Source organism: Hypomesus transpacificus, chromosome 6 (assembly GCF_021917145.1).
Source record: "Hypomesus transpacificus isolate Combined female chromosome 6, fHypTra1, whole genome shotgun sequence".
Taxonomy (NCBI): domain Eukaryota; kingdom Metazoa; phylum Chordata; class Actinopteri; order Osmeriformes; family Osmeridae; genus Hypomesus; species Hypomesus transpacificus.
The window spans coordinates 2,462,718-2,480,167 of NC_061065.1; the positions used below are offsets into that span (position 1 = coordinate 2,462,718).

Genomic DNA, 17,450 nt, shown 5'->3' on the forward strand with positions numbered 1-17,450 from the left:
GAGAGTGAGAGAGAGAGGGGGAACAGAGAGAGGGGGGGGCAGAGAGAGGCAGAGAGAGGGGGGCAGAGAGAGTGAGAGAGAGAGGGGGGACAGAGAGAGAGAGGGGAAACAGAGAAGATGGAACTTGTTCATCAGTATCCTGATAACCACAGAATACACCATCATGGTTTGAATCCTTAAATACAAATATATTTGTTTTCAAACATGTTGTTGTATGTTTGTTTCCCTCCGCTGACTTCTGTTCATAAATTTTACTTTTAATTTCCGTCAAATCTTTATCTCTTCCCAGCAGCTCTCGTCCAGACTACCAGTCATGTGACTGAGGTGGGGGATTAGAGGTTGACCGGGGAGACGAGAGAGCCAGCAAGGAGGAACACGCAGGGGCCAAAGGCAGAGATGTTTATTAAACTGAGCCAGGGTACAATCTGCAGTTCTGCTCACAGAACAGGACAGCTCCACAACAAACCCAGACTTCACGGAGAAGTTGAGCAAGTTAACAACTTAAACCACCTGACCTCTGCACCAGACCCACCTGACCTCTGCACCAGACCCACCTGACCTCTGCACCAGACCCACCTGACCTCTACACCAGACCCACCTGACCTCTGCACCAGTGACAATGCTCACTACTAATTAGCACACAGACCCAGTAATGCAGGGAGGTGCAGCACCAGGTCTGCAGAGCCGGGCGGTGATGTGTTGAACTAACTGGTTAATGTTCTGGGCTAGGTGACTATTTCAACCAAAAATGTTTTGTAATCCACATGAATTTATACCTGAAGCTAATTCAAATGTTCAGATCATTCCATGTGCCTGGTTACAGAATCAGTATGAACGTAACATACAGTGGAAAGGACACAAGCTGCAGGACAGTAGAAGTGTGGCGTTCTCCAGTAACTCCTCCAGAGCTCTGTGTTTTACACACGCGTGTTTGAGGAACACGCGCGCGTTTGAGGAACACGCGCGCGTTTGAGGAACACGCGCGCGTTTGAGGAACACACACATGAAAGCTGCTCCAGTCCATCGTCGCCCTGATCCACCACGGCTGCCATTTTGTTTGTCGTGTTGATTTGAAACATGCATCCTTGCGTTCATGTAATGGCTTCATTACTAATTGAAGGTGGCTGCATAATGCAGAAGAACCCAACCCTAACAGCAGACAGAGCAGGCCGAGCAGCGGAGCACCATGTCTAACCCTAACGTCTCGCTGTATTAGAAAGTAAATTATGTAAAGAGTTAGTCTGAAGTGACTTCTAACACAACTATGTTGAAAAGGGTCAGGTGTGTATAGACCTGCATGTTCCTTTACTGAAACCAAAGTAGTCCCTTTGTTTGAACCCTACATGTGACGCCTTATCCATTTAGCTGACACTTTGGTCCAAACCAAAGTACTAATAGTGCTTCTAGAAAGTCCAGCAGAAGATCAAGGATCAGAAGTGTGCAGGTCTAACAGTGCAACAATAACCACATCTCAGCTACCAAGCACATAGGACAAAAAAATTACGAGAGAGCTTAAAATGTCTCTTCTGCTGGCTATAATATGAATAATGAAGCTTTTCATTCCCACACAATATTTTCAAATATTGAGGAACATAAAAAGAGGTTTGGGAAGGATGGTGGTGTTGTGAGAGGAGGGCCATTTGTCCTGCAGAGCTGGCCCAGTGACATGGCCCTTCAAACGGATCGTTTCTCCTTTACATTAGCACACACAGGGCCACACACACACACACACAGTCTGAGGGCCTGGGTGGTTATATGTGATCTGAGGGCATCTGTGACAAAAAGGGACATGTTTTGATATGACAATTGGCATGTAGAGAGAGGTCACTAGGGGTGTGTGAGAGGTCACCAGACATGGAGAGAGGTCACCAGACATGGAGAGAGGTCACCAGGCATGGAGAGAGGTCACCAATTGTTTTTTTAATTGTTTATGTCAATCAGTCTTTGTTTATGTCTTTCCCAGGATGATTGTGTCAAACTCAATTATTCCTGATCCCTCCAAGAGGGGCTTCTGATTGGAATGTCTGTTATATTATCATCTACTTGAACACCTTGCTAATCCTCCTGACCTCCCCTTCCTCTCTCTTCATCTCTCTCTCTGTCCCTCTCTCTCTCTCTCTCTCTCTCTCTCTCTCTCTGTCCCTCTTTATCTCTCTCTCTCTCTGTCCCTCTTTATCTCTCTCTCTCTCTGTCCCTCTCTCTCTCTCTCTCTCTCTCTCTGTCCCTCTTTATCTCTCTCTCTCTCTGTCCCTCTCTCTCTCTCTCTCTCTCTCTCTCTCTCTGTCCCTCTTTATCTCTCTCTCTCTCTGTCCCTCTCTCTCTCTCTCTCTCTCTGTCCCTCTTTATCTCTCTCTCTCTTTCCCTCTTTATCTTTCTCTCTTTTGCTGTATCCAGTATTAATTATACTGCATTCAGTATTATTTAATGTAGAAAACATTTCCACCAGACGTGTAAGAAAGGTGGAGCAGCATTGTAATGAAGCAGAGCTGTTCTCATGGCTAGCTACACCTGCGTCAGCTAAATTCTCCTCTTATCATCCTCCACTTCTCCACGCTGAAGTTATTAAGACAAGCAGGAGGTTATCTGAGGAGGAGATGTAGCAGGATGGTTCACATTATGCTGATGTGCTGGGAAGGTTTGGAGAATGTCGAGTAGATTCATGGAACTGATTTGTACAAATACCTGCAAGGTCATTCCAAGGACACACAACATACCATGTTCCATCATTCCCTAACCCTAACCCATACAAACACGTGTCCTGTTAACCTGACATGTTAACTTACCATGTTCCATCATTCCCTAACCCTAACCCATACAAACACATGTCCTGTTAACCTGACATGTTAACTTACCATGTTCCATCATTCCCTAACCCTAACCCATACAAACACATGTCCTGTTAACCTGACATGTTAACTTACCATGTTCCATCATTCCCTAACCCTAACCCATACAAACACATGTCCTGTTAACCTGACATGTTAACTTACCATGTTCCATCATTCCCTAACCCTAACCCATACAAACACATGTCCTGTAAACCTGACATGTTAACTTACCATGTTCCATCATTCCCTAGAAATCACTTGCAGTGAGCTTGTTTGTTTGTGTTTTTTTACATCTATTTATTTTATGTATTTTTCATGTATCATGAAAGCACTGTGTTTTTTTTAAGTGTGCTATATAAATACAGTTGATTGATTGAAACATGTGCACACACATATACACACAAGTATACACACCCTCACACAGGCAAGCACCCAAACATGTACACTGAATCTGACAAACTTATGTTCAGTCCTGGTATAAAAGAAGGGAGCATGAAAAGAGGGATAGAGAGGGGAGAGAGACTGAGAGAGAGAAAGATGAAGAGAGAGAGGAAGAGAGGGAAAATAAGACTGAGAGAGAGAGAGAGAGAGAGAGAGAGAGAGAGAGAGAGAGACAGAGACAGAGAGAGAGAGACAGAGAGAGAGAGAGAGAGAACCTGTCTCCTGTAATAACTGCCGTGGGAGGTAATTACAGAGTAGAAGAGTACCCTGCAACTCTCCCAGCCAAACACTTCCTTCCCTCTCTCTCTCTCTCTCTCTCTCTCTCTCTCTCTCTCTCTCTCTCTCTCTGTCTCTCTCTCTCTCTCTCTCTAACCCTCTCTCTTTCCCTCCCTCTCTCTCTCTCTCTCTCTCTCTCTCCCTCCCTCCCGCTCTCTTTTTCTCTTTCTCTCGCTCTATGTTTTTCTCCACCCCCTCTCTCTCCTCTGAATGCCTCCCATAATGTGTCTCCTTCCAGGTGCTGAAAGTGACATGTGACACCTCCCACACACACAAACATCACACAGGACAAGACAGTCCCAGTCGAACCCTAACCCAGTCTAACCCTAACCCAGTCTAACCCTAACCCAGTCGAACCCTAACCCAGTCTAACCCTAACCCAGTCTAACCCTAACCCAGTCGAACCCTAACCCAGTCGAACCCTAACCCAGTCTAACCCTAACCTTGACCCTAACCCAGTCTAACCCCAACCCTAACCCTAGCCCAGTCTAACCCTAACCCTAACCCTTGCCCAATCTAGTGTTCAGCACTGTGAGACGCCGGGCAAGGGGCAGGGTTAGGATGGATAAGAGGCCGGGGCCTCATTAGGTGAAAGTCTTGCTTTTCACCCACCCACTGGGGAAATGCACTAGCCTACATTAAACACACACACACACACACATGCAGCAACAGAAAAGAAGGGCTTGTTTCTATGTGTGTGTGTGTGATTACCCTCAAAAGTTTGACTTGTAGACTACCATTTCTGTTTTGGAGGGAGAGCTTTCAAGCTTTCTTTATGAGCACAGTTCTAACAATGCTGTCAAGAGAGAGAGAGAGAGAGGGAGGGAGAGGGGGGGAGAAAGAGAGGAGGGGAGAGGGAGGAGGGGAGAGACAGAGCGGAGGAGAGAGGGGGGGAAGAGAGAGAAAGAGAGAGAGAGAGAGAATGGGAGAGAGAGAGGGAGAGAGAGAGAGAGAGAGAGAGAGAGAGAGAGAGAGAGGGGGAGAGAGGGAGAGATGGGGAGAGAAAGAGGGAGTGAGAGAGAGAGACAGGAAGGGGGGAAAGAAATGCAGAGGCCCAGAGACAGAGGAAGGCAGACGAAAAGAAAAGAGAGCTGTTTTTAACAAGAAACCATTGTGGAATAACTGAAGCCTCACATGGCTTTTACATCAATCTGAATCTGCTGAACCGGAGCTGATCTGTTACCATCCATGTGCTGGTCATGTTATCCATGTGTGTATGTATGTGTGTGTGTGTGTGTGAAGATGAAAGTTAGTTTGATGCTGATGTGTTGTTCAGTATCAAGATCAATCAGAGATCAATAGGCAGAAAACATGAAACACAGCAACTCATGCATGAACATTCACACACACTAACACCTCCACACACACCTCCTGGGGTCAGATGGATGGATTCTGTTCTCCCCTCCCCCCACCCCACCCCTCTCCTCTCTTTCTCTCTCTCTCCCTCCCTCCCCCCCCCCCCCCCATCCCCTCTCCCCTCCTCCTCCCTGTGGCCATGTCTTGTGAGGTCTAAAACACTTCAAAAGGAGAGCAGCTACCCCCCCCCCTCTCTCTCTCCTTTTATCTCTCTCTCCTTCTCGCTCTCTCCCCCTCTCTCCTTCTCTCTCTCTCCCCCTCTCTCCTTCTCGCTCTCTCTCCCTCTCTTCCTCTCCCTCCTTTTCTCTCTTCCTGTTACTCTCTCTCACCCTCACTCTCTCTCTGTCTCAGCTGGCAGGTTTGAAGGGTTTAAATATGCTCTTTCTGAATTGTAAATGAGATGATGTTAATGCTCCCCTCCCCCTCTCTCTCTCCTCAAAGAGAAACCAACACACTGAGAACACAATGTCACCCCACAGACACGTCAGGATGAAGTAATCATCTCATTTTATGAGTAAATCTGTGTGTGTGAGAAATACAGTATTTGTGTGTGTGTGAAAGAGAGAGCTGGAGAAAGAGATTGCATGATAATGAATGTGTGTGTGAGAGAGTGTGTTTGTGTGTGTGTATGTGTGAGAGTGTGTGTGAGAGAGTGCGTGTGTGTGTGAGAGTGTGTGTGTGAGTGTGTGAGTGTGTGAGAGAGTGTTCCCTTGGTATCTGTCTCTGTGTATCAGAACTGTTTCCTGCTGACAATCCATTTCCCTTTCCTCCAAAAAGTTCTGCCTGCTTTTTTTGAAGTCTCTTCATTTGCAGATTCCCACTGAGTCAGAGAGACCTTTCACACTGAGCAGGCACACACACACACACACACACACACATGCACACGCACACAAAGTAACACGCACACAGCCAGCTGGCTGTGTCTCTACAGGAGAGCCCACCTGGACCCTCAACCACAGAGAAGAGACAAGACAGAGAGAGGGGGAGGAGGGGGAGGAGAAATGAAGGAGAGGGGAAGGAGAGGGGAATGGGAAGGAGGTGGTAGAGGAGAGAGGGGTGGATGAGGAGAGAGGGAGGGAGGGGTGAGGAGGGAGGGGTGAGGAGAGAGGGAGTGAGTGAGTGAGTGAGTGAGGGAGGGAGGGAGGGGTGAGGAGGGAGGGAGGGAGGGAGAGGAAGGAGAGGTCTTATCTGCAGCGAGCAGCAATCTATCAGCTAGGAGGAACTGAAATAACAAATGAATGGACCTTCAGAGTCATCAGGTTCCTGCCTTTAGAGCGAGACGAGGAAGTATGGGTGGATGGTGTGTGTGTGTGTGGTGTGTGTGTGTGTGTGGTGTGTGTGTGTGATGTGTGCCTGTGTAGTGTGTGTGTGTGTGTGTCTTTGTCACAGGATAACAGGAGGGTAGAGTGGAATGGGGAACATCTCAGTGTTAGAGTCAGACTCTAAATCTCTGTCCTACACTGATACAAGGCATTAACACTCAACATCCCATAATGATTCACTCTCACACAATAACCTAGCTAAGCCTAATTAATTCCATGATACCTCTCTCTTCCCCTTCACCCTCTCCCTCCTCTCCTACACTCCTCTCCCTCTCCTCTTGTATCCTCTCCTCTCTCTCCTCCTCTCCTCTAGTCTACCCTCCTATCCTCCACTCCTCCCCCTCTCCTTTTGAATCCTTTCCTCCTCTCTCTCATCCTCTCCTCTCTCATCTCCTTTCTCCATTGTAGGTTAAATATTTTCAGTCTGACCCAGCTGGGACAGTCATGTAGGGAGGAGGGAGGAGAGAGAGGAGAGAGAGGGAGTGACAGAGGGAGGGAGGGGAGATGGTGGCTAGGGAGCAAAGCAGAGCCCTCAGAGACAGCAACAGCCCCCTTGGGTTGACAGCAACATTGAGAGAGAAAGAGAGGGGGGGAGGGTGGGTGGGAGGGAACACTGAGGGATTCTGGGAACACTGAGGGATTCTGGGAACACAGTTCTTCTTCTAACCCTTACCCTTGTCATGACTGTGGGCAAATAGGCTAATGCTCTCAAAGAAGGCAGCATGATTCTCTACATGTGATGACTGTATACCGCTTCAAACTCACTTCACCTCTCTCTTTGATGTGGATTCTCATGATGTCCCGATGAAAAGGCCTGTTGACCTTTCTTTCATTTCCTGAAGGTCGTTGAATGTTTGAAGTTGACTAGTTCTCCCTCTAGCCTGTGTGGAGGAGGGGATGATGTGTGGATGATGTGTGGATTATGTGTGGATGATGTGTGAATGATCACCTCCAGCCTGGTCATGCATGAAGGATTCAGAACATGAGTCACAGTTTATTTTGCTTTTCTACAACGCTTTTTGTATTTATCTTTGTATATATGCATATAAATACAAAGCACAATGCTACGTTTGATGAATGACAGAATTCTAATGAAAACCCAACATGCCGCCGCGCCGCCGCACACATGTTGCTACAGAACTGGGCCGTCTACATGCACTGTTTGTTAGGGTTATCTTGGGTTCTATCTTGTTCGCTTTGGAAGAAAGCTTCTGTTAAATGAATACAATGTAAATGTATGCACAGTCGTATTTCTGCTCTTTTAGATGTTCCTTATCCTGTATGTTGTTCCCCTACGGTCAACATGAACACATTACGTCACAGTCAACGTAAACACGTGATGTCACGTAAGAGTGCACTTGATGTGTACCTCACAGAAATCCAAGAGATGCTGTTTTATTCGCAACAAACATCTATTAGCATTTCCTTGTCTGTGTTGAGTAGGAAAGATCAGATTTCATTCCAGGAGGGTCCGTATTTCAGTGAACCATAACAGCCCTGCAGAGAATAGACCTACGGTTGTTCAGTTTGAGGCTAATTTATAATAACTCCTCGACAGAGGAGGGAAAATAAATTCATACTCCTCTGGTTATTCAACAGCTGTCAGATGTTCCTTTGTTATTCATGACATCCATGAGAACACCAATGTGGCTCTGCTTTCCTTTTCACTACTTAAAAGATCTCACCTACAACTGATTTTTAGTTTTCTTCAAAGGAAGATGAATGAACTAATGAAGGAGTCAGTGAAAGTACTCCAGGCTGGAGACTTGGTCGTTGTGTTCTCGGCTAATGCTGCGGTGTTCTCGGCTAATGCTGTTGTGTTCTCGGCTAATGCTGTTGTGTTCTCGGCTAATGCTGCTGTGTTCTCGGCTAATGCTGCTGTGTTCTCGGCTAATGCTGTTGTGTTCCCGGCTAATGCTGCTGTGTTCTCGGCTAATGCTGCTGTGTTCTCGGCTAATGCTGCTGTGTTCTCGGCTGATGTTGGTGGTGTGAACCAATGCTGTTGTGTTGCAAGGAGTAGATTGGTTTAGAAATGTAGCGTTTTTATAAATGTTTCGTTTTTGTTAATGTCGTTGTGTTGTGTGTTAACCTTTAGATGAGTGAGTTCTAAATATTACCGACGCTTCCACCAGATTGAGTTATTTTTTCAAAACGAAAGCTAGCTAGCTTTAGTTAGCTTCTGTTACCTAGCAACCTAGCATAATACTCGTAGCAATGACAACGCGTTCTATACATTATCCCGCTTATTACACTGCTACTTGCCAACAAAATTACTTAAGACAGTGTGTCTTTTTACAATGTATTTGTTACCATTCGTAGTGTTGATCAGCAGAGAAATAGTTTGCCAAAGACGTTGAAATTCATAGACGTTGAACATTCTTTAGGCTTCAAATCAGCTGACGTCGCTAAGCAACTGAGTACGCTGGGGTTGAAAAGTTACCGGACTACTTGCGGAGTGCTACGAAAGACATGAATCAGAAGCAAAAAGGCCACTTTCCTTGACAGCGGTCTGTTATTCATAGCAACGGTCTGTTATCACAAAATAACAGGCCGCAGAACGTTGGGAAGCAATATTCAAGTGAATAGAGCTTTCTACAGCTTTAAGAACAGCCATGTAATAACACAAAGTAAAATGAGCAAATAGTTATCACCCAGGCCTCTTTGCTTGTGGCGTTTCTGCAGCTGCCTTGCAGTAAAGCAGTTAGCCTAGCTATCTCCCAGAAGTTAACGATCTGCTAAACTCATGTTCTGCCAGAGATAGTCACACGAGTTTTCGTGACGTTAGTGACGTTAGTAGCGTCAGTGACTGTGGCTAGCAAGTTAGCCACCGTTAGCTTCACTTTTGCCACAAAAACTTAATTAAAACCTAAACCGTGCAACGGAACATAAATCCCAATAGAACCAACGCAATCGTGACCAAGAATGTTCCCTCTAAGCTGCGCGCGCGCGCGCGGCCGCGCAGTCCAAACGATTTTTTTTACAGGGGTAAAAAATCTGAGCATCAAAGGCGATGTAGGCTAGGTAATAAACATTTAAAATACTGACATGTCTGACAACCAAGCCGGATGTACGTAAGAATGTTTACATACAAGGTGTATCCTTTTGGTTACTCTTGGCGGGCCCTGCTCCAGCAGTTATAGACAAGTTCATGAGCCGTTTCCGTTCTACTTCCTGAACTGCTCCCCTGTATGCAATCCATTTCCGCTCTGGCGGGCTGGGTTTGTTTTGCTAGCTAGATCCGTTGTGCCGACAAAGCACTGATATCGCAGTGACAAAGAGGATATAACATTTACAACATGAAGAAAAGTGGTTCGGGAACGACGTGTGCGGTAGTTGGTTGCAAACACTCGAGAAAGCACCTGAACGAGTGGTTGGATAGAGTGCTACGACCAGTTTTAAAACCTAGAATCGCCTCTAGAATCGCCTCTAGCCTGTTACTGTTAGGCTATACTACAGTATTGTTTGTAGGATATTCACATTTTGTTGGTGTTCCTTTGTCCTATTGTTGCAGTGGATTTAATAATTATACATTGATATGTGGATATAATAATTCAAACCTTTCAAAGTGCCAATACACACATCTATATAAGCCCGGCATGAGGTGTGTAGCCAACGTGCTTGTTTAAAGCAGTCATAACCAGGTTCATAGGAAGAATAGATACGTTGGCACTTCTCTTCAGGCAGTGACAATTGCCACATAAATAAGGATAACAGTGTACTGCCTGCCTTGTCCTTCTGAAGTTGTTAAATTGAATAGGCTGAACATCAACATGTAACATCAAGTATAGCCTAGAAATTCCAAACGAATTAACGTTAGCTTTCAATTTTACGTATGCCTAGGCTAGCCTACTTGTACCGTGTCCCCCAAAAAGAGAGTTCGCTCGTGGGAAAACTTGATCCGAGTGGAAGCTTGATTATCTAAAGCGTCATCTGACACAGAAAGTCCATGTAGACGCATTGAAAACAGTGAGACTGTGTCTACTACCGCGCACTTTATGAAGTACACTGCAATACAGTGCCCTGCAAAACAGTGCACTTACATATTCAGTGCGCTCTGTCGCTGATAAGTGCTGTCTCAAATGGAACACTTACGTTAAACACTTGGTGGAAGTGACGGACGCAAATCTGCTCGCCACACCCGCAAAACCTGCCAAAATGAACGCGCTTCTCCACTTACGTGGAAAAAGCTGCCGAAAGGGCTCCTCCTTTTCCGCTACGTAGCCAAGATGGCGCCCGTTTAGGGCGAGTAGTGTCCATCGTTGTACACTGTTTTTTTGGACCGTTTGCAGTGCGCCATCCTGGTACTTTCAGTGCACTGAATTATTCTGGTTTTGTGAGTGAAGCGCCCTAAGCACTGAAAGTCAGGGCTCGAAGTGCACAAGTGCGCGGTAGTAGACAGCCTCAGACTTACACATGGGAAGTCTATCGATCAAATTCTCACCGAAACGAATGAAGCCCGAGAGAAACAAATTCAGAGAGCACGATCCGCACGATTTACATCAGATGGTGCTTCTGTCATGTGAGGCAGACATAAAGGAGTGGCTGCTTTACTGAAGCGTCAGGTACCACACCTGACTGAGCAACACTGCGTGGCCCATAGGGAGGACTTGGGAATTGATGACGCATGGAAAGATGTCCCTATAATGAAAGAGGTAGAAACGCTACTCCGGACAGTATACTCCATGTTTTGCAGATCATCTGTGAAGAAAGCCAAATTCACAGAGATGGTAGAGGTTTTGGAAGTGGATTCACTGTCTTTTAGGCCTTTGAATGAAGTGCGTTGGCTGTCACTCTACCACGCTGTGCACGCTTTTTTGCGAAATTTTAGCGCATTGACCGAATACTGCTCCAAAGAAGCTGACTCATTGCTAACCCCTTTGTTTATTTCATCCAAAACACACATACTAACCCCTTTTGTCATTTACCCCAAAACACACATACCAACCCCTTTGGTCATTTAATCCAAAGCACACGTACCAACCCCTTTTGTCATTTACCCCAAAACACACATACCAACCCCTTTGGTCATTTAATCCAAAACACACATACCAACCCCTTTGGTCATTTAATCCAAAACACACGTACCAACCCCTTTGGTCATTTACCCCAAAACACACATACCAACCCCTTTGGTCATTTAATCCAAAACACACGTACCAACCCCTTTGGTCATTTAGCCCAAAACACACATGCTAATCCCTTTGGTCATTTCATCCAAAACACACATACCAACCCCTTTGGTCATTTCATCCAAAACACACGTACCAACCCCTTTGGTCATTTAGCCCAGAACACACATGCTAACCCCTTTGGTCATTTCATCCAAAACACACATACTAACCCCTTTGGTCATTTACCCCAAAACAAACATGCTAACCCCATCGGTCATTTACCCCAAAACACACATGCTAACCCCTTTGGTCATTTCATCCAAAACACACATACTAACCCCTTTGGTCATTTCATTCAAAACACACACGCTAACCTCTTTGGTCATTTCATCCAAAACACACATACTAACCCCTTTGGTCATTTACCCCAAAACACACATACCAACCCCTTTGGTCATTTAATCCAAAACACACGTACCAACCCCTTTGGTCATTTAGCCCAAAACACACATGCTAACCCCTTTGGTAATTTCATCCAAAACACACATACTAACCCCTTTGGTCATTTACCCCAATACACACATACTAACCCCTTTGGTCATTTACCCCAAAACAAACATGCTAACCCCTTCGGTCATTTACCCCAAAACACACATACCGACCTCCCTCAATAGAATTCAATTCTTCAATTCAATTCATGTTTGTCAACTTAATAGGCCTATAATTATTGTTAAGCATTGTTCAACTAAATTGACTGGTAAAACACCATGATTAAAATGTTCACAAAGTCCAGCCATTATGAAAGATATTGAATAAATATCAACCTTGTAGACATATTGATGCATTTGCTGTCATCTTTTTGAATCACCTATGGCTAACGCAGGCTTGTGGTCATTTTCGGCACGTCGCCTGGTTTGCGAATTGCTCACAGTGCTAAAATGTGCGCTCAGAAAAAAAAAAATTGCTCAGTGATGAAAATAATTAGAGAGAACATTGACCAAGACGAACCATTTGACGTTGTCTATGTAGTCCAAATATTGACTGAGCCTAAGGGGCGCGAAAATAAACAATTATAATAATAATAAATATGTGAGAGAACCAAGGTTGTGCTCTTGTCGAAGGCGACAGTACCATCCTGGTACTTTCAGTGCACTGAATTATTCTGGTTTTGTGAGTGAAGCGCCCTAAGCACTGAAAGTCAGGGCTCGAAGTGCACAAGTGCGCGGTAGTAGACAGCCTCAGACTTACACATGGGAAGTCTATCGATCAAATTCTCACCGAAACGAATGAAGCCCGAGAGAAACAAATTCAGAGAGCACGATCCGCACGATTTACATCAGATGGTGCTTCTGTCATGTGAGGCAGACATAAAGGAGTGGCTGCTTTACTGAAGCGTCAGGTACCACACCTGACTGAGCAACACTGCGTGGCCCATAGGGAGGACTTGGGAATTGATGACGCATGGAAAGATGTCCCTATAATGAAAGAGGTAGAAACGCTACTCCGGACAGTATACTCCATGTTTTGCAGATCATCTGTGAAGAAAGCCAAATTCACAGAGATGGTAGAGGTTTTGGAAGTGGATTCACTGTCTTTTAGGCCTTTGAATGAAGTGCGTTGGCTGTCACTCTACCACGCTGTGCACGCTTTTTTGCGAAATTTTTGCGCATTGACCGAATACTGCTCCAAAGAAGCTGACTCATTGCTAACCCCTTTGTTTATTTCATCCAAAACACACATACTAACCCCTTTTGTCATTTACCCCAAAACACACATACCAACCCCTTTGGTCATTTAATCCAAAACACACGTACCAACCCCTTTTGTCATTTACCCCAAAACACACATACCAACCCCTTTGGTCATTTAATCCAAAACACACATACCAACCCCTTTGGTCATTTAATCCAAAACACACGTACCAACCCCTTTGGTCATTTAGCCCAAAACACACATGCTAACCCCTTTGGTAATTTCATCCAAAACACACATACTAACCCCTTTGGTCATTTACCCCAATACACACATACTAACCCCTTTGGTCATTTACCCCAAAACAAACATGCTAACCCCTTCGGTCATTTACCCCAAAACACACATACCGACCTCCCTCAATAGAATTCAATTCTTCAATTCAATTCATGTTTGTCAACTTAATAGGCCTATAATTATTGTTAAGCATTGTTCAACTAAATTGACTGGTAAAACACCATGATTAAAATGTTCACAAAGTCCAGCCATTATGAAAGATATTGAATAAATATCAACCTTGTAGACATATTGATGCATTTGCTGTCATCTTTTTGAATCACCTATGGCTAACGCAGGCTTGTGGTCATTTTCGGCACGTCGCCTGGTTTGCGAATTGCTCACAGTGCTAAAATGTGCGCTCAGAAAAAAAAAAATTGCTCAGTGATGAAAATAATTAGAGAGAACATTGACCAAGACGAACCATTTGACGTTGTCTATGTAGTCCAAATATTGACTGAGCCTAAGGGGCGCGAAAATAAACAATTATAATAATAATAAATATGTGAGAGAACCAAGGTTGTGCTCTTGTCGAAGGCGACAGTACCATCCTGGTACTTTCAGTGCACTGAATTATTCTGGTTTTGTGAGTGAAGCGCCCTAAGCACTGAAAGTCAGGGCTCGAAGTGCACAAGTGCGCGGTAGTAGACAGCCTCAGACTTACACATGGGAAGTCTATCGATCAAATTCTCACCGAAACGAATGAAGCCCGAGAGAAACAAATTCAGAGAGCACGATCCGCACGATTTACATCAGATGGTGCTTCTGTCATGTGAGGCAGACATAAAGGAGTGGCTGCTTTACTGAAGCGTCAGGTACCACACCTGACTGAGCAACACTGCGTGGCCCATAGGGAGGACTTGGGAATTGATGACGCATGGAAAGATGTCCCTATAATGAAAGAGGTAGAAACGCTACTCCGGACAGTATACTCCATGTTTTGCAGATCATCTGTGAAGAAAGCCAAATTCACAGAGATGGTAGAGGTTTTGGAAGTGGATTCACTGTCTTTTAGGCCTTTGAATGAAGTGCGTTGGCTGTCACTCTACCACGCTGTGCACGCTTTTTTGCGAAATTTTTGCGCATTGACCGAATACTGCTCCAAAGAAGCTGACTCATTGCTAACCCCTTTGTTTATTTCATCCAAAACACACATACTAACCCCTTTTGTCATTTACCCCAAAACACACATACCAACCCCTTTGGTCATTTAATCCAAAACACACGTACCAACCCCTTTTGTCATTTACCCCAAAACACACATACCAACCCCTTTGGTCATTTAATCCAAAACACACATACCAACCCCTTTGGTCATTTAATCCAAAACACACGTACCAACCCCTTTGGTCATTTACCCCAAAACACACATACCAACCCCTTTGGTCATTTAATCCAAAACACACGTACCAACCCCTTTGGTCATTTAGCCCAAAACACACATGCTAATCCCTTTGGTCATTTCATCCAAAACACACATACCAACCCCTTTGGTCATTTCATCCAAAACACACGTACCAACCCCTTTGGTCATTTAGCCCAGAACACACATGCTAACCCCTTTGGTCATTTCATCCAAAACACACATACTAACCCCTTTGGTCATTTACCCCAAAACAAACATGCTAACCCCATCGGTCATTTACCCCAAAACACACATGCTAACCCCTTTGGTCATTTCATCCAAAACACACATACTAACCCCTTTGGTCATTTCATTCAAAACACACACGCTAACCTCTTTGGTCATTTCATCCAAAACACACATACTAACCCCTTTGGTCATTTACCCCAAAACACACATACCAACCCCTTTGGTCATTTAATCCAAAACACACGTACCAACCCCTTTGGTCATTTAGCCCAAAACACACATGCTAACCCCTTTGGTAATTTCATCCAAAACACACATACTAACCCCTTTGGTCATTTACCCCAAAACACACATACCGACCTCCCTCAATAGAATTCAATTCTTCAATTCAATTCATGTTTGTCAACTTAATAGGCCTATAATTATTGTTATTGTTAGGGTTTAGGTTGGTTGAGGGGCAGTTCTATGGGCGCATGTGAAGCCCTCTGTGACATGCTTGCGTGTAAAAAGGGCTATACAAATAAATTTGATTTGATTTGATTTGATTAAGCATTGTTCAACTAAATTGACTGGTAAAACACCATGATTAAAATGTTCACAAAGTCCAGCCATTATGAAAGATATTGAATAAATATCAACCTTGTAGACATATTGATGCATTTGCTGTCATCTTTTTGAATCACCTATGGCTAACGCAGGCTTGTGGTCATTTTCGGCACGTCGCCTGGTTTGCGAATTGCTCACAGTGCTAAAATGTGCGCTCAGAAAAAAAAAATTGCTCAGTGATGAAAATAATTAGAGAGAACATTGACCAAGACGAACCATTTGACGTTGTCTATGTAGTCCAAATATTGACTGAGCCTAAGGGGCGCGAAAATAAACAATTATAATAATAATAAATATGTGAGAGAACCAAGGTTGTGCTCTTGTCGAAGGCAGGCACACCCAATAACACGCTGTGTAATAACGCTGTGATAATAGTGTAATAACAGTGCAATAACAATGTAATGATAGTGTAATAACACCATAATAACAGTGTAATAACAATATAATAACAGTGCAATAACAATATAATAACAGTGTAATAACAGTGTAAAAGAGTCCTATCCCTAAACCTAGCCCTAACCCCTGATCTGGAGGAGAGGCCTGCAGGCAGAAGCAGCAGCCACCGACTGATGGATTATTTCTCAGGAAACTAGGGAGCCGTCTGAGGAACCTCCACCACAGATCTCCTGTTGATGGAATGTCAGTCATGGCGTTTGTGTGAATAGGTTGTCTTACACTAGAAGAGACCGTCAAAACACTCTTCTGGAAGCCAGTCCTCGGCAACAGAAGGTTTTAGAGACTCCACTCCACTCTGAAGCTGCTGAACACACCGGTGAGCCACAAGGCAGGAAAGCAGCTCGACCTCATCCTGACACATAACTGTATCACTGACTTAACCTCTGTAACCCGACTACACATTTCTGATCACTCATTCATCCAATTCTCTGTCTCTCTCCCTCCAACCCTTTCCCTCCAACCCATTCTGCATCTTTCTGCTCCTCGAGTCCGAACTGAAACGGGAAAAAGGTTTCTCTGCCCCGTCTGCTTGGAATGCCCTTCAATCAGAACTTAAAATTGCAAACCTTCTTCTTCTGGAAGCATTCCGCTTTATAAAAAAAAAGACAATGGAAATCTTTTGAACAGTGCCTATGCCTTAAGATTTTAAAGGTTGTTTTGTTTTTTGTTGTTTGTTTTTTACTGCCTGTGTGTTATTGTTGTTTGTCTGTTTTGACCACTATGACGTGCGCTGCTGCCTTCTTGGCCAGGTCACCCTTGTGAAAGAGGTCTTGATCTCAATGGGCTTTTTATCTGGTTAATTAAAGGTTATAAAAACCCCTACTACCTCCCCTCCCATCATAACTTTCTTCCGCAACCTCCGCAACCTCCGCTCCCTATCCCCCTCCCATTTCTCCTCCATTTTACCATCCTCCCTCCCATTGACGAGTTCATGTCCCACCCCACTAACACTGCCACTAACATCCTGTTATCCACACTAACTGTATCACTTGACTCTCTCTGTCCCCTGTCAACCAGGCCTGAGCAATCTTCTCCCTCCTGCCCGTGGCTTACGGATGTTATTCGTGAAGAACGGTCCATCCTTCGGGCAGCTGAGAGGAAATGGTGTAAGTCCAAAGACGGTCTGGACCTTGATAAGTATCACTCCCTCCTTAAATATTTCTCTGCCCGCAAAACTGATGCTAAAACACACTACTTTTTGAACAAAATTAACTCTGCCTCAAACCCTCACAAACTTTCCTCCACCTTCTCCACCCTTCTTAACCCCCCCCCCCTCCTCCTGGGCATCACTGGCACTGCACTTCAGTGGATCTCATCCTACCTGTCGGGAAGATCCTACCAGGTCTCTTTGGGAGGCAAACTGTCAGTCCCTCGCCAGCTCTCCACTGGTGTCCCACAGGGCTCCGTCCTTGGACCCCTCCTCTTTTCTCTG

The 17,450-nt window shown here is 44.8% G+C and overlaps 1 protein-coding gene across 1 annotated transcript in view; it reads right to left on the reverse strand.

Moving 5' to 3' along the window:
• Nucleotides 1-332: 332 nt before the first annotated feature.
• The window catches only part of LOC124469013 (proline-rich protein 2-like), an 18,953-nt gene continuing 1,835 nt past the window's right edge, over nt 333-17,450 (reverse strand). Inside the window, exon 2 of the mRNA XM_047022094.1 lies at nt 333-433. Coding sequence (XP_046878050.1) covers nt 333-433 — 101 coding nt within the window. The remainder of the gene's footprint in view (nt 434-17,450) is intronic.